The 23,168-nt window shown below is 43.6% G+C and overlaps 1 protein-coding gene across 3 annotated transcripts in view; it reads left to right on the forward strand.

Annotated features, from left to right (window-relative positions):
• The window catches only part of DHX35 (DEAH-box helicase 35), a 68,608-nt gene that overhangs the window by 42,946 nt on the left and 2,494 nt on the right, over nucleotides 1-23,168 (forward strand). For 2 of the 3 annotated variants that reach the window (XM_024743211.1, XM_024743212.1), the window contains 9 exons: nucleotides 1,295-1,419; nucleotides 4,903-4,957; nucleotides 7,937-8,032; nucleotides 9,741-9,835; nucleotides 11,474-11,551; nucleotides 13,072-13,201; nucleotides 17,065-17,146; nucleotides 19,146-19,217; nucleotides 20,380-20,491. In XM_024743211.1, the coding sequence (XP_024598979.1) occupies nucleotides 1,295-1,419; nucleotides 4,903-4,957; nucleotides 7,937-8,032; nucleotides 9,741-9,835; nucleotides 11,474-11,551; nucleotides 13,072-13,201; nucleotides 17,065-17,146; nucleotides 19,146-19,217; nucleotides 20,380-20,491 (845 nt within the window). Of the gene's footprint in view, nucleotides 1-1,294; nucleotides 1,420-4,902; nucleotides 4,958-7,936; nucleotides 8,033-9,740; nucleotides 9,836-11,473; nucleotides 11,552-13,071; nucleotides 13,202-17,064; nucleotides 17,147-19,145; nucleotides 19,218-20,379; nucleotides 20,585-23,168 lie in introns of those variants that run through there. The other variant, XM_024743210.1, reaches the window with a different exon arrangement.

Genomic DNA, 23,168 nt, shown 5'->3' on the forward strand with positions numbered 1-23,168 from the left:
GGACTGTGTATATAATCCTCCTCTATGTGATCCTTAAGCTTTCTGAATATACACAAAAAGGATTTAATCTCTTCCTACCTGTCTTTTCCCCATGCTTTTTTTTTTTTTTTTTTTTGGTACGGGGGGCCTCTCATCCCAGACCAGGGCACGAACCCGTGTCCCCTGCATCGGCAGGCGGACTCTCAACCACTGCGCTGCCAGGGAAGCCCTCCCCACCCTTTTTATCTAGCTTTTATGAAAAGGCTTCCCAGAGTCTCTTTCCTTCCTCTCCCCTCTCCTGCCCGTCCCATCTTGGCACCTCTGAACCTGGTGGTGCTTTTTCCTCAAAAGGTGTTTGAGGACACCTTTTGTTCCTGATGGTGCATGGAAGCATTCATTAATCTGTTTGGGGCAGCATCAGATTCTGGGAGTGACGTGTGTGCCTGGCTCAATTTAGAAAGTTAGATTTGGACAAATTTTGCTGTTTATAAGGTTTGGTCATTTTTTTTTATATTTTGGAGATACTTTGGTTATGTTCTAGTTATATTTGGTGATTTATCTTAAATTGTTCTTTGCTTTTATGTGTAGTTCTGGCCTGCTTGACGTACTCCATCCCAAGCAGAGGGAATGGCAATTGGCCACCCATAGTGATTCAGCAAATACTTGTTGCTTTGATTTAATGTTTTGCTAACAAGAAGCACATTTTATTTTAATTAATTAATTAATTTTTGGCTGCATGGGGTCTTCGTTGCTGCGTCCGGGCTTTCTCTAGTTGTGGCGAGCAGGGACTACTCTTCGTTACGGTGCACGGGCTTCTCATTGTGGTGGCTTATCTTTTGCGGAGCATGGGCTCTAGGCACACCAGCTTCCGTAGTTGTGGCATGCGGGCTCAGTAGTTGTGGCTCGTGGGCTCTAGAGTGCAGGCTCAGTAGTTGTGGTGCATGGGCTTAGTTGCTCCGCAGCATGTGGGATCTTCCCGGACCAGAGCTCGAACCTGTGTCCCCTGCATAGGCAGGCAGATTCTTAACCACTGCGCCACCAGGGAAGTCCAAGAAGCACATTTTAAAAAGCATTCTAAAGTAAAAGGAGAAACTTTTATAAAGATATATTGTTCAAGTGTATTTATCTAAGGTATTTAAAAAAATAGAAGGATCTTGCCTAAATAGGAAACAACTTTATATCACAATATCATATGCATCTGAGCCTAGACTCCTAGAGCCTCTCATTAAAGTTAGAGGAGAACTGTTCCCTTGGCATAATGATTGCATTTGATTGTGACATTTGATCTCAAACAGTTCTCTTTTCTTATCCTCAGAGGAAGCCTTTGACCAGCTGCCTCAATCCACCGTTCCTGAGATGCAGCGGAGCAATCTGGCCCCTGTCATCCTGCAGCTGAAAGCGCTGGGGATCGACAACGTCCTCAGGTTCCACTTCATGTCGGTAAGTCCTGCCTTCTGTCTGTCTGGGAGGCCAGAGTGCTCCCAGGGGAGTGTCAGGACGGTGATACAGAGCGTGCTGCCTTTCTGGGTTTTCTCACTTAGCTCGTGTGTTGTGTGCAGGGTTCAAGGGAATACAGCCAGACAAGGCTGACACAATTCTGTTCTTGTCTGTTGGGGGAGAGAGACAAGTAAGTGGGTAATGACAGTGCCTGGGCCCTGTACTCTGAGAGACAAAGGAAAGGCCCGCAGCCCAGTTAGTCATGTCTGAGGCGAGACCTGAAACCCAAGTGGGATCTCAGCAGGTCGGGAGAGGTGGAGTTATCCAGGGCAGGAGTGTGTGTGTAGGCCTAGGTGCCCAAGTGTCACGATTGGGGGAGCCAAGAGGGCTCTGGTAGAGCTGCAGGGAAAGTCCCTATGGCTGATTGCATTTCTGATTATTTCCCAAGGTCAGTTTCCAGGAGTAGGATTATTGGGTCAAAGGGCCATGGTCATGTCATAGATCCTTGATACAAGGCTGAATTCCTTTACAGGTATAAACTCCAGCAGTGCGTGAATGCCTGACTCACTCTACCCCTATCATGCCATGTTATTTTCTTTTAGAGTTTTGCTAATTTGATTTGGTGGGGGGAAGGAGGAAAAATATTATCTGTATCTTTTTTGATTTCTCATAAGATTAAAAATAAATTATTGGCCACTTTATATTTCTTCTGAAATATAAGAAGAAGTCTACATAATCTTATCTAACAGATAATCCATTTATCTGTTAGAATTAGTGTTTATTAGTGATTAAGAGTCCGATAACTATTAAACACATTAACCTTTGTCTATAGTATTTCTTGCAAAGTTCTTCTGATTGTATTGTATTGTATTTTATTGTTTATGTGCAGCCATTCTAAGCAAAGATAGTAATATCTTTCTATCTTTACCTCTGTGATTTCTTCTGTTACTCTTGTGCTTATGAAGTATTTCCCCATATCTAGGTCAGTTAATAAATATTCACTCATGTTTTCTTCTTGAATTTTTATGATTTGAAAGCTTGCATTTTTAACTCCTTATTATATCCCAACTCTGTTGGTATATGATGTGTAACAAGGCTAGATTCCTGGATGCTAAAGTCCCTAATGTAGCATGTCATGATAAACTAGGCAAATGAAAGAAGAGAATGCAACAATATCATCTGCTCTCCCAAAGAAAACATACTTATTTCTCATAAGTATGGAGAAAATATACGCTTTGAATGTTGGTATATAGTACAAGAAATTATATAGAAAAGTGAACAGTATATGCAAATCAAAAGCATATGAAAAGCTCCACATCTCAGATTAAAGGAAAACATAAGGGCAAAAAGGACAGATCAGCGTCTCAAAAACTATAGAGTTTTCAAACGTCCTTGTGAATACATCGAATACTCACTAAAGAAAAAGCTAAAGGAAAGGGAACAGCACAAATAGTAACTAACGTTAGAACATGCTTGGCTTCTCTAGGAGAGAGAAATGCAAGTTGAAATAACTGTACCACTGTACATTAATTGAATGATCAAACATAAGGAAAAATGGTAAAATCCAAAGCTGACACAGTTTGGGGAAAGTGGTTTTATATTCTGTTTCAGTCCTCATGGAGGACTTTCTGACATTATTTTATGAGCTGTAGAAATGCCTGGTATTTCTTCTCAGGGAATTTTCTCCTGAAAAAATAATTCAAAAGAAACAAAGAACTTACATGTAGGATAATGTTTACAGTATCATTTTATATTAAATTAAAAATATAATAACGGAAATCATAAACTTTCAGACAACTGAAAAATGAGGAAAATACATATAAATTCATCTTCATATATTGCCTTCTGGTTATTTCCTCCTGAAGTTGTGTTTTTTCACAGTTGAAATCACAGGATACATATAATTTTGTATATTTAGCAGTGATGATTACAGTAGCAAAGAACTAAAAGAACTCAACTGCCCAGTAGTAAGAAAGTTGCTTATTTCACAGTGTATGACCTTGTCAGAATAGTATGCAGTTGTCCCAGGGTATTTGCTGTGAAGTGTCCATGGGTACAAGAAACAGAGGGAACAGGAAAGCAGGCAGTGAGAAAAACAAGCTAAAATTATACACACACAGTCCTTCCAACTACGTTAAAACAGTGTTTGCATATGATCCCGAATCAGATGAGGCCATAGAGAAATACTAGTAAATGTGTGTTGAGGTGAGAATACTCTGGATGTGATTGGAGAAGGGGGTGGGTAAATGTGTGCGTTGTTTTGATTGATGATGAATTCAAAGAGCAGAATTCATCGGGCTTGGTGATTGACTGGAAACAGGGCCAAAGATTGAAAGGAGTCGAAGAGAGCCTGTCCGTTTTGTTCTGTAATTATTCAGAACCACATTCAGTGCTTGAGCTATCCATTATTCATGTAATCTCAGTGTAATAAAAGATCCCAGAGGGGTTAAGCTCCTCTATTTAGGTGCTGTGTGTATGTTGCCTGTTTGTAAAGTAGGATGTTGTGGGCACTGAGGAAAGGCTAGGGAATCGATTATATGATTTAGTCAACAGTGATTTGTTGAATCCCCAGTGTATAGTGAATCAGGTCTAGTTCCTACCCTCATCTGTGTGTGTGTGCAGTCAGCACAACTTTGAGAAGTACAGCTCTGTTCCTTGGCAGTCAGTGGGTGGGGTAGAGTGGAAAGAATGAGACCTGAATTCAGTCTCTGACTTTGCCACCAGCTGCCTCTAGGATCTTGTTCAAATGTCTTTTACTTTTTGTTATTCACTTTCCTCATCTGTAAAATTGAACTAAAACAGTGTGATACTTAAAATACATTTGTTGTGAATGCATTTGAGAAAGAAAAACTACGCAGTTTGCAAAAGGACTATAATTTTATTATGTGGCTTATAGATGAAATAATTTAGAGGACGATAGTAATGAGGCTTGGTACTTAGTAGACGCCAGTAAAGGCGCGTGGAAGGAAAGAACATAGTAAGGAGCCAGAGACTCAGACTGAAGGTCACAGTATCAGCTTTGCTTAGCTTCAGATTGTCTAGCATTCTCTTTTCAGGAATTCAAATTTAACCGATGTCAGTTACCCCCTATAGGCAGGGCCTGGGGCAGGGCTGTGGGTGATGCAAAGATGAATCATCCACCAATACTGCAGTATCATGGGGCTTCTTAGAAGGCTGAGACACGAAGTAAAAATTAGAAATGTTTGATGAAAGTTTAGGGAAAGCAAAGAGGTAGTTCAAGGTAAGAACCCGTCGCTGCTGATGGAGGGGAGCATGAGGGAAAGCTTCAAAGGAAATGTTTAGCCAAGCTGAGATTAAAGACCAAATAGTACTAAGGGTGCTGAGAGGGAGAGGAAGGACATTTCAAGAGTAGAAGCGTGGCGGTTGGGAAGTCTCGGGCATGTTAGATAGAAGAGTGGATTGAGCACATTATTATGGCTGTTACCTGATGAAGTTAACTTAGGAGGGTTTTTATGTTTTTTACAGCCCCCTCCAGCACAGTCGATGGTTCAGGCGTTGGAGTTACTCTATGCTCTGGGAGGTATGCCTGTCTCTTATTCTGTGTTTTCTTATCTGTTTATTCATATGTGATATTAGTTAGGTTGTATTCACACTAGGGCTCTTAGTATCTTCAAGGCTGGGATTGATTCTCCCTATATGTATGGTCCTCTTAGTGACACGTAAGCTCATCCAAATAAGAAGGTGGGGCTGTGATTAATGAAGTCCAGTCGTGACAATGAATTTATAAAGCCTGTGTCAGTACGTCAGAAGCTATTAATAACCATCGCCACAGCTACACTTCCAAGAGACATCTGGAAGGTTCTCTACCAGTATTTCACATGTTACCTTTCTGGGCCTTTTCCTCTGTCCCTCGACCCCATTCTGAAATCTGGCTCTGTGTTCTCTCCCTAACTCCCCTTCCTTCCACTCCTAGAGTTCCCTGTGGAGAATTGGGTAGAATACCAGGCTGTGGTATTGTTTGGGCAAGGAAACACCATGTTATGGAGGAACTTCTATTCTCTTGTTTGAAAATGTGGTATTTACCTGAAGATAGAGAAAACTGTGGCCTGAATTCACCTCTTCAGGAAGTTTGTGTCTTTTCTGTGAATGTGGCCTCAGGTGAATATAATATCCAGTTCAGTATTAAATTTCAGTGGAGGTTTTGAGATTCTTTCTTTCTCTCTCTTTTTTTTTTTTTGGTTCTCAACGTCTTTATTGAAGTATAATTCATATGCTGTAAAATTTACCCATTTAAAATGTACAGTTCAGTGCTTTTTAGTATATTTACAGGGTTGTGCAACCATCACTACAAGTTTAGAATATTTAGAACATTTTCATCACCCAAAAAAGAAACCCTGAACCCAATAGCCCTCCCTCCCCATTCCCTCTCCCCCATCCCAGCCTAGGCAACCGCTAATATACTTCCTATCTCTATAGATTTGCCTATTCTGGACATTTCATATAAATGGAATCACATAGTATGTGGTCTTTTGTGATTGGCTTTTTTCATTCAGCATGGTGTTTTCAAGATTTATCTATGTTGTAGCAATATTGATACTTCATTTCTTTTCATTGCTGAATGATATTCCATTGTATCGATATACCACTTATTCTTATTCATTTATCAGTTGATGAACATTTAGATTGTTTCCCCTTTTTGACTAATATAAATAATGCTGCTGTAAGTATCCACGTACGAGTTTTTGGTGGACCTTCTACCAGCAGTGTGTGAGGGTTCCAGTTTCTCCACGTAATGACGGGTTGCCGATGCTTGTTATTATCTGTTTTATGTACTGTAGCCATCCTGGTGGGTATGAAGTGGTGTCTCGCCATTTTGGTTTGTATTTCCCTAATGACTGATGCTGCTGAGTACTTTTTCGTATGCTTATTGGCTATTTGTATATCTTTTTTGGAGAAGTGTCTATTCAAATCCTTTGTTCATTTTTACTTGGGGTGTTGTCTTTTTATTATCGAGTTGGAGGAGTTCTTTATATATACTGGGTACGCGTTTCTTATCAGATCTGTGATTGTAAATATTCCTCCCATTCTGTGGGTTGGCTTTTCACTTCCTTGATGGTATTGTTGGTAATACAAAAGTTTTAAGTTTTTATGTGGTTCAGTTTATGTATTTTTTCTTTCATTGCTTGTGCTTTTGGTGTCTTACCTAAGAAATCATTTCCTAATCCTTGGGCATGAAGATTTCTCCTAGGTTTTCTTTGAAGAGTTTTTATAGTTTCAGTTCTTATGTTTAGTAGGTCTGTGATCCATTTTGAGTTAATTTTTTTGTGTAGGGTGAGGTGGGGGTCCATCTTCATTATATTTATGATACCTTCCTGTGAAGGAATAGCCAACTATTGATTTAAAACAATCTTCAATGATTTAAAAGGCCTTTAGGGTCTATATCACATCAGCCCTGAGTGAGCATATGCCAGAAAAGGTTTCCATCCTCTGTTCTCAAGCATGTGATAGGAACTTGAAAGCAAAGTCTCCTGGGATAATCTGAAATGTGTATGAGAGAATATCCACTATTTAGAAGTTTTTCATTTGGACTGATTTTCCTCCAAACAGAATGAACTTTAAAATATTTTAAATGTCTTCACTGATCTAACTAAGCTGGAAAAGGTAGAGGGGAACACCCAACTTAAATTTATTTATAAGCTGAATTATCACCTTCAAAGAGATGATTATATGGGAACAGAAGAGAAATGACCTTTTCTGTCTTGCCCTGAGGTCTGCAGCAGGTGTTTTAATGCTCCATCTTGGGAATAGTCTAAACCATAGTAAAACGAGAGTCTCTGTCTTGGGAATCCACTACCTGAAAATTGGCTATTGCTAAAGAGGCAAGGAGGGATGTGAGGAATTGAAGGAGTCAGCCCAGTTCAGCAAACAGCCCAGGAGGCAGTTGGATAAACAGCTCTGGTGTTGGCACCAAAGAGAGAGCCGGGCATGTGTTTAGACTCGTAGTCATCAGCTTTGTAATTGCTCACAAATTTCTGAGAGGCCTGGGACATCTGTGGCCTCTCAGAAACTGGCCATGGAAAAAGGTCCAGAGGTGATGCAGAGAGGACAGCAGGAGAGGTGGCAGAGAAGCAGGGAAGTGGGGAATCATGGAAACTGGGGAGGAGTGTTTCCAAGGAGCTGTGGTCAGCAGAGTCAAAGGCTGCTGGGGACCCTAAGGAAAGTGCCCTTTGTGTTTGGCACTGTCTGGTTGTCGGTCCCTTGGAAAGAGCAGTCTCTGGGGAGGAGTGGGACCAGGGGAGGGTGGGGGCAGGAGGAGGCTGTGAGGCCATTTCCTTATAATTAAGTCCTTGCATAGAGGCTATCAGAAGGATCAGTTTTTCAAAATTGAGCATTCAAGAGCGCTGAGGAACTCTTTTCTTCTTTTATTGTAACAGCACTCTGGGTCAGGTTGAGGTTGGATACCTTTGTTTAGCATACATCGTCTTTTATTCTCCCAACAACTGCATCTTCCAGCACCATGGTACATGCCTTCTGCTTTTTGTTGCTGTTCTTACGGCAGGGCTGGACAAAGACTGTCGCCTAACTGAGCCGCTTGGCATGAGGATAGCAGAGTTTCCTTTGAATCCCATGTTTGCAAAAATGCTGCTTGAATCAGGTAGGTGGAGACCAGCAGTCCTCAATGATTTTATTTTGTCTGGGAGTTGTTTCCCAAATTCTGTGCACCCTGGGGAGGAGAGCACAATACACTTTGAGCAGTGAAGGAGCTTTCAGCTAAGGTTTGAGGCATGTGGCTAACTCGTGATTCAAGGTCAGTCGTCATTAACTCAGTAAACACTTCTGTTTGTTTCCTGTGGGTCTAGTACTGACACCTGATTTTTTTTTAACAGGGATTTAAAAAAATTTGTGGTATAACATACAGAACATAAAATTTACCATGTTAATCATTTTAGAGTGTACAGTTCCGTAGCATTAAGTCCATTCACGCTACTGTTCAGCCACCACCACCATCTGTCTCTGGAACTTCTTCATTTTTTTCAAACTGGAACTCTGTACCCATTGAGCACTAACTCCCCATTCTGTCCTCCCCCAGCCCCAGCAGCCACCGTTCTGCCTTCTGTCTCTATGAAATTTGACTATTCTAGGAACCTCACAGAAGTAGAATCATACAGTATTTGTCCTTTTGTGACTGACTTTTTCACTTGGTATAATAATGTCTTCAAGGTTCATTTATGTTGTAGCATGTGTCGAAATTTCTTTTTAAAGGCTGAATGATATTCCATTGTATGGATAGACCATTCATCTGTTGGTGGACACCCAGGGAGCCGCCACCTTTTGACTATTGTGAATAATGCTGCTATGAACATGGGTGTGCAAGTATGTGTTTGAGTCCCTGCTTTCACTTCTTTGAGGTGTATACTTAGAGTGGAATTGCTGGACCATCTGATAATTCTATGTTTAATTTTCCGAGGAACCACTGCACCGTCTTCCGCAGTGGCTGCACCATTTTGTGTTCCCACCACCAGGGCACAAGGGTCCCAGCTTCTCCGACACCTTCAGATTTTTGTGAGAATATGAGTTAAGGGATAAAAGTGTGTAACCTGGAGATCTTCTAATACTGAGAAGTCAAAATCATCTAGAGCAGGGGTCCCCAACCCCCGGGCCACGGACTGGTACCCGTCTGAGGCCAGTGAGGAACGGCGCCACACAGCAGGCGGTGAGCGCGGGCGAGCGAGCGAAGCTTTGTCTGCCACAGCCCATCGCTCGCATTGAGCCGTCCCACGCCCCTCCCCGGTCCGTGGAAAATTGCCTTCCATGAACTTGTCCCTGGTGCCAAAAAGGTTGGGGACCGCTGCTCTAGAGACTGTGGTTTGGCACACACTTCCCTGTGCTCCCCACCCCTCAGTAGCCTAGAGACGGGAAATACTCATTGTTTCTTGCTTTTGTCTAACTTTATATTCACTGGGAGCAGAGGGACAGCGCGAGGGACACAGCCCCAGTATTCCCAGCCCCCTCTCCCTCTCCGGCTTTCTGCCAGGATTCTAGGTGTCCACACTGAGTAGGGAGCAGGTGTAGAGCTGACCCGCCCTAGTGATAGGACCAAGCTGGTCCCCATTGAGCCTCACAGCAGAGTCCCTCGGTGTGGCCACCGCGGAGTGGGGTCCTTCCAGGCCTCCTTCCATCTGGACCGTGTATAGGACATCCCATTTGTCAGGGTGAAGTGTTTACATGTTACAAGCTTTAAAAATCAAGCTACGTGTAAATAGATGATCTTAGTTTACAATGTGGTGTAAGGAAAATGTCAGAAAACGTCTTCTCACTGACATATCGTATGTTTGAAATCAGACATGCTTTTTGGTTTATAGGAAATTTTGGCTGTTCTCAGGAAATTCTAAGCATTGCCGCCATGATGCAGATCCAGAATGTCTTTGTGGTCCCCTCAAACCAGAAGTCTCAGGCTGTAAGTCCGACTGTTCATTCGAGTCTTGCTCACTTTGGGCTTTCTTTTGTTAAAACTGCCCAGGAACTGCTGGTGACAGAGCAGCTTATGTTTTGAGGGTTAACTGTGTGCCTGACATCGTGCCAAACATTTTACGTGCGTCATGTCATTTTATCTTCACCGTGGACCTGGGGGGGAGGTACTACTATCATCAGTTTTAGAGACGGAGGCACAGAAAAGTTAGGTAACTTATGCACGGTTGCACAGCCAGAATTGATGGAAGTTGCCTTTCACAGTCCAAAGCCCCAAATCTTAACCACTGTCCTACTGACTTCCTAAGGGAAGTTTGTTTTTTCTTTAAAGGCTACTCTGAGAGCAACCTTGGTGGGCACGTTAGTGATATAAGGAGTCAGTGCTGGGGCACAGCAGGCTGGGCAAGTCAGGCTGCTGACAGGGTCCTCCCAAAGGCCCAGGCATCTGTGACAACTGGAAGGGTGAATGCTGGAAAGACTGAAGGAGAAATTACACTGTTGAAGAGCACCGGGGAAGTGAGGCGTCCTGATGGAGGGAGGCCCAAGATGAGCTCAGCACCGGTTCCTGCTGGAAGAGTCAAGAAGCAGAAGCAGAGGGCTGAATGTAGCAGGGAGGAGAGAAACTTCCTTATGGACCGTTACCATCTTCCCTGACAGTTGCATAGCTGCAGGTTACGAAGTTTTCGTGCCTGGATGGTTCTGCTGTTTGTTTGCTTTTCTATTAGCCTTTTTAACAATCCTACCTCAGGACAGGCAAATTCATTTTCAAGACGAGGAAAGTGAAGTTCTAAGCACTGTGTCTAAAATTGCAACATATACCCCTCCCGTCTCCATCCCCTGCCCCTGCTTTATTTCTCTCCTCTAGCTGTTCTTACCACCTACCATACTATATATTTTGCTTATTTATCCTGTTTGTTGTTTTTCTCCCACCACTGTCGTATTCACTGTTATATCCCAAATGCATAGAACAGTGCCTGGCCTATAGTAGGTGCTCAGGAAATATCTGTTACTGAATGAATGGAAGGAAGGTGAATTATGTGGTATTTGATACAAGGAGCAAATTCTGAAGTCAATAAGTGTATTTGTATACTTGTATATATATTGGATACGCCGTTCCTTGAACCCATGGGAGCAGATGGCATTGCCCAGGATCTCACAGAAAGAAAAACTTAGGGACTGGGTCTGAAAGGATTGCGCAGCTCGTGGTGGCTTAGGAATATAGAGTGTCTTCCATGCTCCAGACAGCCGGCCCCTTGCCCTTCGCTTACCTTCTCTCAGGGGCTGGGAGTTCTTCTGAAAGAGAAGATATTGACTGGATAGAGGAGGAGAGGGACAAGATCACTAATATTTATCTAACACCTGTGCCAGGTACTTTATGGTGGATTATCTTAATCCTATAGCAGTCTTGATACACAAGTTTAATATTCCAATTTTCTAGATAAGGAAATGGAGGCTAAGAAAGGTTAAGTGACCAATCTGAGGTCTTTGAGGAAACGGCAGCGTCAGGATGGGTGCAAACCAGGTCTTTCTGACTCAACAAGCCATGAGCTATTCATCGTGTAATGTTGCCTCCAGGACGAGAGGCTTAGAAGAGTCAGCTTCTAAACATTGCGTTTATTCTCTCCAGATTCGAGTGCACCGAAAATTTGCTGTGGAAGAGGGTGATCATCTTACCATGCTCAATGTGTATGAAGCATTCATCAAGGTAAGCACAGCTGCCACTTAGAAGGCCCCCTCCATGCACCTGTCCACTGGAAGTGATCTAGGGGCGCGAGGATTCCGGAAGTGTAGTTTATAAAAGAATGGCCAACAGGCCTCTATTTTCCTATTAGATTATTGCCAGAACTTCTAATCCGTGATGGCTTCTTGCTTCCCCTGCATAGCGATCTGGCCCCCAGCAGTGGGTCAGAGGCTCGGCCTTCCTTGGCTCACCCCTTCCTCACTCCGTCTCACACCCACCCCATGTTCCTGGACAACACTGTCCGACATTTGAATAGGAAGTTCTGATATATTTTCTGCAAATAAATGAGGCTGAGAGTAACTTGTGGTTTTGAATCTTCAAAGCTGTCTACGTGAATTTGAGATTTCACACAGCCACCACTCCTCCAGCTGCCAGACAAGCTGTGAGAAGACATTTAGTCGGGGATCCACATATACTTACATACCCTACCCAGATTTAGCCACGGTGATGGTAATTTTTGTTGTTCTTAATAGTCTGTAAAACTAGGAGCAAATAATACAGCTTAAAGTCCTCACTAAAAAACGCTAAAAAGAGAGATCTAATGATGATGAAAGCAATGAGAAAAGAAAACAATATATAAACTTCTTATATAAAGGAGAGGATGTTAAGGGGGAAATGAGACATTTCAGATATTCAGTATCTCATCTTTACTTCTTAAATAATTTCTTTTAGAAGGGGAGAAATACTAAGTGTTTGTTTTCCCAGAGATTTGAAGCGAGATTATTTAGTTAATGAACAGTTTTCAGAAAACCGAATCTCTTATTGAGATTATTAATTGTGGATTAAGTCGCTTAAAATTCGTTTGTGCAAAAACAGTGCACCATTTCCAGCCTCCTCTACCAGTAGAAAGCGGGTCCAGGGCTACAGTGCATTATTCTATAGTTGCCTTCTGGGAAAGTGCTCTTTGAATTATATTTTCTTACGTAAAAACACCTTCCTCCCTGGCTTATAATTTCAGAGGTACATTCCCACAGCAATAATTTAGGATATAATGACCATACTTCAGAATATAGAACAAAACTAAGTACTGTTGATAGAAAAATCATACTTTGGGGATTGAATAATAGTAATTTGCAAATTATTTCTAAATTGGCAAGTGTCGTATTACTTGCCTGTTGTCAAAGTGATAAATTCAAGCCTGCCAGAGAGGGAACGTTGATTTGCAAAGAACTGCAGGGAAGGGGTTCTGTCTGATAGTTGGCCACTCCCGTGGGTATTTAAGATTAAAAACAATTCTGCTTGTCACTAAGTTCTCACTTGCCCTTTAGCACAGAGAGTGAGATCGGAGAGCAGTCAGGTGGTGAGCACGGTGGTCAACGTCTGTTTAGAGGGATGGGGCAAGCAAGGGCCCGTTATGATCTGAAGATCTTGTCCCATCGAGTAAGCAAACGGGGGCAGTGAGATGAATGACCTCCACCACGTAGCCTCAGTTGAGAACTTTCCTGTGCTCTTCTCACTCTCCTTCCATCTGGGTTGTCCTGTAGCACAGTAAGAACTCCCAGTGGTGTCAGGAGCATTTCCTGAATTACAAGGGCCTCGTCAGAGCCGTGACGGTGAGGGAGCAATTGAAAAAGCTTCTTGTCAAGTTTCAAGTCCCCAAGAAATCCAGCGAAGGTAAGAATACACTGCCACCGCCAGTGGCGCCCCTCCCTCTGCTCTGCGTAGCTGCGTTCTTGGAGCTGTTGGCCGGGCTGGCGTGAGGCAGCACTGTGCACTCTGGACCCACACCGGCTTCATGTTTTGAACTGTGCTGGTGAGAAGCTGCATGTGAAAGTAGCATATTTTCCCCCAAGGAGGTCCATTTTTATTTCTGAGGGCCATTCTTGGGAAAAAATTTAACAAGCCCTGACAACACTTAAGAATCATTAAGAGTCACATCATTGTACGTTACATGGTTAATTATCCCATGTAGGCTTTGCAAGAAAAACGACTTTTAAGTGGACAACATTTATGGCCATTCCACATAAACTGCATTTTATTTTCAGTTACAGGTATTACTAAAGCAAGTGCCGTGTGTTTAGCCTAGGCAGGCACTGGGGTAAGATGGAAGTGTTGTGTAAGACACAGTTTCTGGCCTCTAGTAGTGACAGTGACTACTGAGGACACACTAGGTTCCACCATGGCAGGGGTTCTACTTAATATTCTCTACTTAATCTCCTACTCTGAGGTGTGGGTGATGTTATCCTTATTTTACAGAGGAGTTGTTAGGCCCCAGGGAGAAGTTAACTTAAGTTCAGGGCAACACAGCTGGTAACCAGCGAAGCCAGGTCTGTGTGGCTCAGACTTTTGAGGGGGTGATGTGTCTGCTCAGCCATTCAGCAATTGTCTTTCGAGCACCTCCTGGGTGCCAGGCCCTCAACCCCACTCTCAACACCACTAGCGCTCACTAACATTTCTGAAGCGCCTGTAGTAGGCCTGGCAGTGTTGTCATATGTAAATTCATTTAGTGCTCACAGCACTCCAGGGAAACATGCGCTGCTGTTATCCCCATTCTACAGATGATAAAAGTGGGCTCGGGAGATGAGTGACTTGCTGCACGCGCAGTGAGTGTACAGTGGAATCAGAACTCAGGCAGTTTTATTCCAGAGCTTTATTTTGCCTTTATATTAAGAGCGACTCATTACATGATGAGGAAGACAGGGTTCTTACTCTCAGGAAACAGTGCAGTGAAGGGAGAGATTCCTACAGAGACCCTCTACTGCAGTATGAGATCATCAGTTGTCTTAGAAGCTACAGGAGTTGACGTTTGAGTGATCATGGCGGACAGCAATGGGGGCTCTAGTAGGAATGCAGGGAAGAAGGAATCCAGGTTGGGGCTCTGGCCTGGGAGGCCTCACAGTGGGCCACGAGTGGTGGCGGAAGTCCAGTTGAGTTTACTGGTTGAATTAGAAACCAGTGGCAAAGGGCTTGCTAGGTAGGGAGGACTGTGGAGACAAGTGCTGGGAGAGAGGAGCATATAAGATGCTCAGAGAGTACTGATGGATGACCAAGCTCACAAGAGAGGGAAGAGTTGAAACCTGGGTGGTTGGATAGAGTTGGTGTCATCCATAGAAACAGGAAGCTCACAGGGGCAACTAATTGGGGAGAAGCCGGTCAAGCACCTGTCGCCCAGCAGGTAGAGGACAACGTGCGTCTGCCTCTTTGTTTCTTAACCTGTTTCTCATTGTCAACCTGAAACAGGAGAAATGTGCCTTGGCGGGCTCTGAGGAGCGCCAGTTCTTTAGGTCCCAGCGCAGAAAGAATTCAGTGAGAGGCAACATGATAAGAAGTGATTCATTAGAATAGGACGCTTGTGAGGCTTACAGGCAGGCGGGCGAGAGGCTGCCACGCCGAGAACTTAGTGGGCTACAGTATTATAATCAAAGGAAAGGTGGGGAGGGGGAGAAGACCACCTTCTTCCTCATTCTTGAGTAGACGTCAGGCTTCCATCACCAGCTCCTCCTCCACGTCGGGTGAGGGAGTTTTGTCCCTACATGGTGGAACTGGGACTGTCATGGCACAGTGGAAATGAGCAAAGAGGCGGTAACATGTACTAAAATAGGGTAAATCATCTCAGGTTTCAGTATAATGTCACCTGTGCTTACATTTTTGTTCTTAGTGTGCGCGGAGAAGCATGTCCTAGGACTCACTATTGTACTGAGCTCTCTGGGCAGGGTGTGGGTCTCCTTCCACCCTTGTTTTCTTGTTTCGGGGCATGTCTCATGCTTCTCTTGCACGGTTTTGTTGCTAAGCAAGCCGGCTTGGTTTTGTGGTTAAGCAGACCTGCCTTCTTGAGTGATCTTTAACTTACAGGGTCTCCCATACTTTTTCTCTACTTACAATCCCCCAGTAGGATTAACTATTGAATCACCTCCTTTGTCCCTTTACTCTGTCCCTATCGAACCCCTCACCCAGGAGAAAAGTTACATTGAATTTCAACTCTTCCTAAAGAGAGAAATTAAATACTAGGGAATAGGATTTTGTAAGGTGAGGTTGAGCTCTGGAGGGCCACGATCACTGTAATGTCTACGATCCCTACTGCCCTGCCCTCAGGAGCCCATTTTCACCCCTTGGAAGTGATATCGTCCTGATAACAATGCACGTTCTACATAGAAATTTCTTTTGGGCGATGGGAGAGAAGGGACTGAATCTAGGATCAAATTGTGGTTAGAAATGTAGATTTGAGATTTATCAGTTCTGTGCTGAAGAACAATAGAGAAAATCATGGAAATTCAATAAATTACATGCAAATTTAAAACTTCTAGATGTTAAAGAAAGCAAACAGTGAAAAATACTTTCAGCATATATGAGATAAAAAATTAAAAACTTTTTGACAGAATGAGTTTATTTAACATATTTTTAAATAATGTTCTAGCTTTTTTTTTTTGGCTGTGCTGCATGGCTTGCGGGATCTTAGTTCCCAACCAGGGATTGAACCCGCACCCTTGGCAGTGAAAGCAGAGTCCTAACCACTGGACCTCCAGGGAATTCCCTGTTTAACATATTAAGAAAAAAAAAAAAACCCACTAGTTTCCAAGTTGATAAATGGGCAAAGGAATGGAATGGAAAATTCACAAAAGAAGAAATATAGACAGTAATCAAATAAATGTACAATAAAAGAAGGGGTACCTTTTTGCTAGAACATTGCTGGTAAGAATGCAGTGAAACCGACATTCTCATACATTGCTGATGGCTTTGTAAATTATACCACCTTTCGGGAACCTATTTACCAATGTACTATATTTTATTGGATCCAAGACACCATCATTTGTAAGACACACCATTATTTTATGTATCATAAAGAAAGAAAAAAGTGCTGCCAATTATAATACAATTGCTGTCCTGATTTCAGTGAGTTAAAGTGTAAAAAAGAGTGGGTATTAGAATTGATGAAATATATATCATAAGCCATATAGATGACATTATCATTTTGCACAATAATATGGATATATCCTGTGGAAATCATCTAATAAATGGGCAGGCTTTATCCTTGGAAGATGTTTACTGTAGCAACACAGCCACCAATTAAAATGAGATGTTTGAAAAATTTGAAGAATTACAAACTGTAGCTATAATCACAGAAATAATACTGTAGTGTTAGTGTCCCAGGTTGTGTCTTATGGAAGGAACATCATTCCTGCAAAATGCTGTCCTAAAAGGGAGTTCCGAGGTCACTGGCCAGCCTGTGGAGTGCTCTGTAGGTTCTGGTGCTCAGCCTTGGTCTTGTCGTCTGTGGCCCGGGGAGGGGTTGGGGGCCCCAGGTTAAGGGAACAGGCCAGCGTATTTCCCTCAGCAGCCATTGTGGGAGGGTGGGGACCTCCATAGATGGTGCCAGGGCAGGTGTCCAGCACTGGGAAGCGTGGGGCTGGGACCCGTCCAGGAGATGGTTGCGAGGTAGCTCGAAGCAGCCTGGGATGGGCCACACGGCACAGGCCTGAGCACACAGAGCATAGGGCAGAAGAAGTCTCATCCATCGCTCTGTTTGCTACCTTGTGTAGGTGATCCAGATCCGGTTCTGAGGTGCATTGTTTCCGGATTCTTTGCAAATGCCGCGAGGTTTCATTCTACTGGAGCTTATAGGTAACATGATATTTTGTGAAGTCATTTGTGAAGTCACTTAAGGCATTGAAATCTTAAAAATAATCCAAACCCCATAGCAAGGTGACATGCAGGGAAAGTAGAGAAATGAAATCATTTTTCTTTATTTGTATCATGCCTCTTTCTAAAGATGCATTGAGGTTAGCTGTATAGTTTTAAGTGAAATGTCTTAACTTTATGGAAATGATTCTCAAATACTCAGCCCATCTACATGTTGTAGGAGGATGACAGTCACAAGTCTGGAAGCTGGTAATATTTCCATTCTAATCAGAGAATAATAGGAACAGAGGGAACCGTTGAAGATGATCTTTCCTAGAGAAGTTACTTTTGCCCTTGGGCAGTTCCTGATGTTTTTAGAGATCTGCAGCTACCCAGATAGATAGTGGCCACATTTGAATGTGGGCAAGTGTTTCTTCATGTGCTGGCCACCCCTCCCACTGCTACAGACTTCAGCCTGTCTCTTCCAGTTCCATTTTCTAGGCATAGAAAAATCACTGAGCATTGATGCCCTCCGATAACCTCTAGTATATTCAAATGTGGTAAAAGCTAACACATAGTTTAGGCCTCTTTTCTCTAACTGAATCATTCCAGTTCTTTGAGTTGTTATTTTTAGTCCGTCTTTTCTGAGCTCGTTTTAGTCTCATAACTTCATTGTAGCTGGTTTAAAGCGCAGTGATCATGACAATCTCTTCTTTAATAAGGGAGCAGTCACAAGGCTTTCTCCCCAGCTTGTCTTTGGATTTCCTCCATATATTGTCATTAGCTTTTTCCCCTCAGAACATATGACAGTCCTGTGATCCTGCAGTCACCATGATGTCCCGTCCTGGACCCTGGGCTTTGTTAATGAGCCCAGTGTTGCGCTGGGCTTCTTCGTGTTTTTTTGGCAGCCAGGTCTCCTCCATCTAGTATCCTAGTAGCTGACTGTTTGATCCTCAGTATAGCACTTTACTTTTGTCTCTAGTGTGTTCTGTTTGTTACTCCAGGCCAAGTAGTCTAGCCTATCAGTATCATGATTCTGTTGTCCATTGTATGAGCTCCCCCTCCCACTGGTGAGTGGTCCCTGTCTGAGGCAGCTCTGGAGAGGCCTGTGATCTTCTCCAGTGAGTGCCGTTATTTTGTTGTCCTTTGATTGCCCCGCTCTCCTCAAGAGTATTAATTAGCAATTTCTACTAGCATTTACAGAATTCTTTCACCAGTGTCCTCAACAAAAATACAGGCTACATAATAGGCTTCGTGGTGGTTGGTCCCTTTGAGACAAAGTTCAGTGGCTGTCATCTGATAGGACAGCCAGGACCCTGGGCGCTGGCTTTATTTCAGTGCCAGAGATGAGCTGGGTCATGGCCTTGAGGCACTTGCCTGGCACATAGGTCCCTGGCACCCACAGAAGCGCTCTGTAGTTATGGTTTGGGCAGCAGCATCCTAATCCATTAAGGTTCTCTTGTGAGCTCCTCTTACCAATAGTGGTGTGCGTGGTAAATATTTTTTGAATTAAATTGAATCAAATCTGAGTTGGAATTTGAAATATTATCTCAGAGAAGTGGATAGTCCAATATTGAGCTTTCTTTTTTTCTCCTATTATAGTCTCCCCCATTAGACAGTCTTTACTATTTATCTTTACTATTTAACCTTGTTTAATAGAAAAGTTTATAGACGTAATCGTATATATTATTTCTGTCCTCAAGGAAATTTTTGAAAGAGAACCTACAGAAGATAAACATAGGCAGAGCAATGTATTTCTCGGTTATTTTTTTGAATGCCCGTGTGTTGCTTTTCTTCTCCCTTTTTTATGTGATTTATTCTTGATTTCTAGAGTGACAGGGGGGGAGGGATCATAAAGGGCACAAGAGAAGATGGAGAGAATAGTTTTGTTTGTGTGAAGTACAACCTGCATGCATTTTTGATGACGTTAAACGCGTCTGTGGGAAGGTCTTGCTGTGAGTGTTTAAAATGTACTTGAGACAAAATTGTTCTGCTTCCCAAGGACCATCCGTGACGATCATGAATTGCACATCCACCCTGCATCGGTCCTCTATGCAGAGAAGCCGCCCCGCTGGTAAGCCCCCTCCTGCTCCTCTGCCTCGTAAGCGTGTTGAAGGCAAGGCCTAGTTCTTGTTCGTCTCTGGGTCCCCAGCGCCTGGAGTACAGGCGCCCAGTGCACGTTTGCTGACTTTGTTCTACCGTGATCGGCTATAGAATTTCTGCTCTATCGAGGATCCCTTTAAGCCAGTGCTCACTCATCCACTCAGCAGACATTCATGTTCACCCACGGACTAGGTGCTCTGTCCTTGTGCTGGGCACAGTTGTGCAGAGAGCAGTTCAGGTCCCAGCCTACAGCCTGACAGACACAGATGGGTTCCAGTACCTGGGGAGAAAGGCTTTGATAGAGGGGTGTATTTGATAGGTGGCTGAGGTTGGCACTTCATGTGCCAGAGAGTCAGGGCTGGCTGCTTCAGGGAGGAGATAATACTTGCTCTGGAAACTGATATCTTTTTTTTTTTGGCCATACGGCGTGGCATGCAGGATCTTAGTTCCCCGACCAGGGATTGAACCCATGCCCCCTGCAGTGGAAGTGTGGAGTCTTTAACTACTGGACCACCAGGGGAGTCCCTGGAAACTGATATCTATATTAATATATGCACTCCTGAGATCTGGGGATTTAAATTACCTTCTTGGCTCTTTGGTGTCTGTTACCTCAGCCTCAGGCAAACCTTTTTTAATAGAAGTATAATTTATATAGATTGGAAGAGTATTGACAGTTGTGTTGCCTACGTAACCCATACTCCTAGTAAGATATAGAATACTCTCATCTCTCTGGAAAGTTCCCTTGTGTCTCTTTACAGTTAATTCCCAGCTCCTTTCAGAATCAGCGAGCCTTTGCTTCTATTTCTGCATTTTCTAATACATTAGGCTCTGTTCAGAGTTCTGTAAATAAAAGCATAAGGATCCAGAGGGTCCTGTGCTGATAACTGAGATGTCCTGGAAATCACGTAGGACTTGGAGTCTCCTCTGTAAAATGGACACACTGTTACCCACCACTCAGGTCCTGAGGCTTAAGTGAGCAGCATGAATGCATTTGTTTAATGTGGTGCCTGGCGCACAGAATAGATAGGAACGCGTTCAAAGTCAGGGGAGAAAACTCGTCATCTCTAATTGTTGTGGTTCTGACTCTCATCATAAGATACAGGAAATTAGCTCATGTTTTCTTCTTGTTTCAGGGTTATCTACAATGAAGTTATCCAGACCTCCAAGTATTACATGAGAGATGTGACCGCCATTGAATCTGCTTGGTTATTGGAGCTGGCTCCTCACTTTTATCAACAAGGGACGGTAGGAATGAACCGAGCCTGTCCCCCAGAACCACCTGTTACCTGCCTCTTTGTATTTTTAAATACACATTTATTTTCCAGTTTAATGTCCTAAACTTGCTGTCCCCTCCCCCCACCCCACAATGGTACATAGGGTGAAAGGCCATTACCATGCATGGTCCCAGACCGTTCTGGGTGAAAGCACCGTACCATTGCTCGTGGTGAAGTGCATTTAAACATAAATCCCTCCAACTTACACAATGAAAAAAGAGAATGTATCTTCAGCTATTTCTCTCTCCCTCTGCTCTTCTAAACCATTTCCAAAGAAGTTCTGTCACACTGGACTGTGTTCACAGGAAGCAGCACAAATATTTTCTGATGAGGATCGCCTCGCCAGGATGGTAAACACATGTGCAAGCTTAAACCCGAGGCGGTTTAAACACATGGTGGGAGATGCTGAGCGCCGGCATCGCTGTGTATATAGTATATGCTCTTCTTCCACGGCAGACATGCGCATTAATTCAGCATCTTTGTCATCTCTGATCTATTTTGCTTTTAGACTGTCTTTCTACCTCGTTATGGGTCACATTTTCCTGCTTCTCTTGTCTAGTAATTTGTTGTTGTATGCTGGACATTATAGGTGCTTTGTTGTGAAAAGTTGGTTTTGTTGTTTTTATAGAATATTGAGTTTTTTCCTAGTAGACAGTACTGGCAGATCAGTTTAATTCCACCAAGGCCTGATTTTAGTCTTTTTCAGGCAGGTCTAGAGTAGCCCTACTCCTAAGACATGGGCTTTTTGATGCCTCAACTGAATGCCTAGGATGTTCATTGAGGCCTTTGCACTCTGGCTGGTCAGAGCTCCGGTGTCTCCAGCACTGTACAAACCTCCAAATCTCCACATCAGGTCACAACTCCCCAGTAAGTAGTCTCTGCCAGCCTTATGGAACCTTGGCCTTCACGTGTGCAGCTTAGCTTTCAGCCAGAGACTTAAGGGTGGTAGCTCTATGCAGGGTTCTGGAACTCCGCCTTTCTGATGGCCTGTCCTGCAGATTCCAGCTGGCTCAGCAGCTCTGAACTCTGATCTGTGTTCCCTCTGCCCAGCTACACTGTTCTCTATCTAGGGTTCACTTCCCTATGACAAGGTTTGGAGGGCCATGCAGAGACCTGGGATGACTATAAAGCTCACCTCGAGTGTTTCCTTTCTCTCAAGGATTACAGCCCTGTGCTGTTACCCAGTGCCTGGAAATGATTGCTCCAGATATTTTGTCCAGTTTCACCATTGTTTACCACAGAAGGGAAACCAAAACCTGTTACTTCATCAAGGCTGTAACCAGACTACCGTGTTTTCAAACCAAAATTTGGCTTGATTGGTATATTTTAAAATTGGCAGATTTCACATTAAATATGGATTTCAAGATTCTCTTGAAGGAAATGTTAAATTTGCTGAGTTTCTGAGCCTGAGTTACTGCCTGGCAGCAATCCACAGGGGCTGAGGGATGGCTGGCTGCCCGCGGTGGGTGAGTGACTCTCTCCAGGTCCTGCCTCACTTGTTTATTTCACTTGCTCAACTCTTCAAAACATTTGAGTTGTGATCCTATAAATGGAAGGATCTTCACATCCCTCTCCCTCCAGGAATGTTAAGGGAAATTGTCCTTTTAAAATCTTACGATATTTAAATCTTAAACAATATGACAAAAAAACCTTCCAAAACCTGCATCGTTCTTCACGTATCCTCATCCAGATATTCCAGCTAGAAATGAGATCAACTGCAGGGACTGAGAAAAACAAGGTGTGTTGTCTCTGCTGTACTGGGCTGATAAGAAGAAACCTGAAGTGAAAGAAAATCTTTTTCCTGCAAACCACTCAGGTGGAAAGCAGCAGACTTCAGAAGTCCAAGAGCAGCCATTAGAAATGCAGACGAGAGACTAAGGAGAAGGGTGCACCGTGAGGGTGCTTGTTAGAGTAGCAGGAATCAGGCACTTAGAGAAGGGAGGTTCTGAAGTGGCCTCAGGTTCAGTTAGACTCTTGGAGAACAGAATTAACCTAGAAGCGGAGTCAAAATGACAGTTTCTCTTGGTCGAACACAAAGTTAAAGAGCAGATTGCCCCAGAATTTTGGAGAAAATGACAATGCCAAGTTTGTCTTTTTTCTCCAAATGCCTGTTTTTCAGCTCCTCCGCTCCACTCTGATGACTGCCTGTGATCAGAGTATTTTTAGAGAGGCCGGGACCTCAGAAATCACCTAGGTCGACAACCTCATTTTACAGGCGAGGGCCCTAACCCTTCCCACACCCCAAGAAACTTGGTCCCTCCCTAACTAAACAGTCCAAAGGCACTTCTGTTATTAACTTGTCCAAAATGGATTGATTTCTCCAAGAGCCCTGCTGCTCTCCAGTGGCCGCCCATGTATGGCGGACGGTCCTTTGTTGAGCATAGTGTAGCACCTCGCAACCATGCACAGCCCACAGATCCTCCCCGGCTCTGTTCCTGGCATCTTTGGTGACTTTCCATTACCACTGTTTTTCAGTGTTGCCCTCACCCTGTAAAGAGGCCTGAAATGGTCCAGAGTCAGCTTTGTTTATACTCAACATTCTCCTCAGAAATGAGCACCAGAAATGGTCCCACAGGCATGATGACCTCACCCCCCATTCCCAAGCTAAGGCTGTGGGTGTCTCCCATTAGTGGGAGGGGTCACGTCAG

Source organism: Neophocaena asiaeorientalis, unplaced genomic scaffold (genome assembly GCF_003031525.2).
Source record: "Neophocaena asiaeorientalis asiaeorientalis breed wild unplaced genomic scaffold, Neophocaena_asiaeorientalis_V1.1 scaffold82, whole genome shotgun sequence".
Taxonomy (NCBI): Eukaryota; Metazoa; Chordata; class Mammalia; order Artiodactyla; family Phocoenidae; genus Neophocaena; species Neophocaena asiaeorientalis.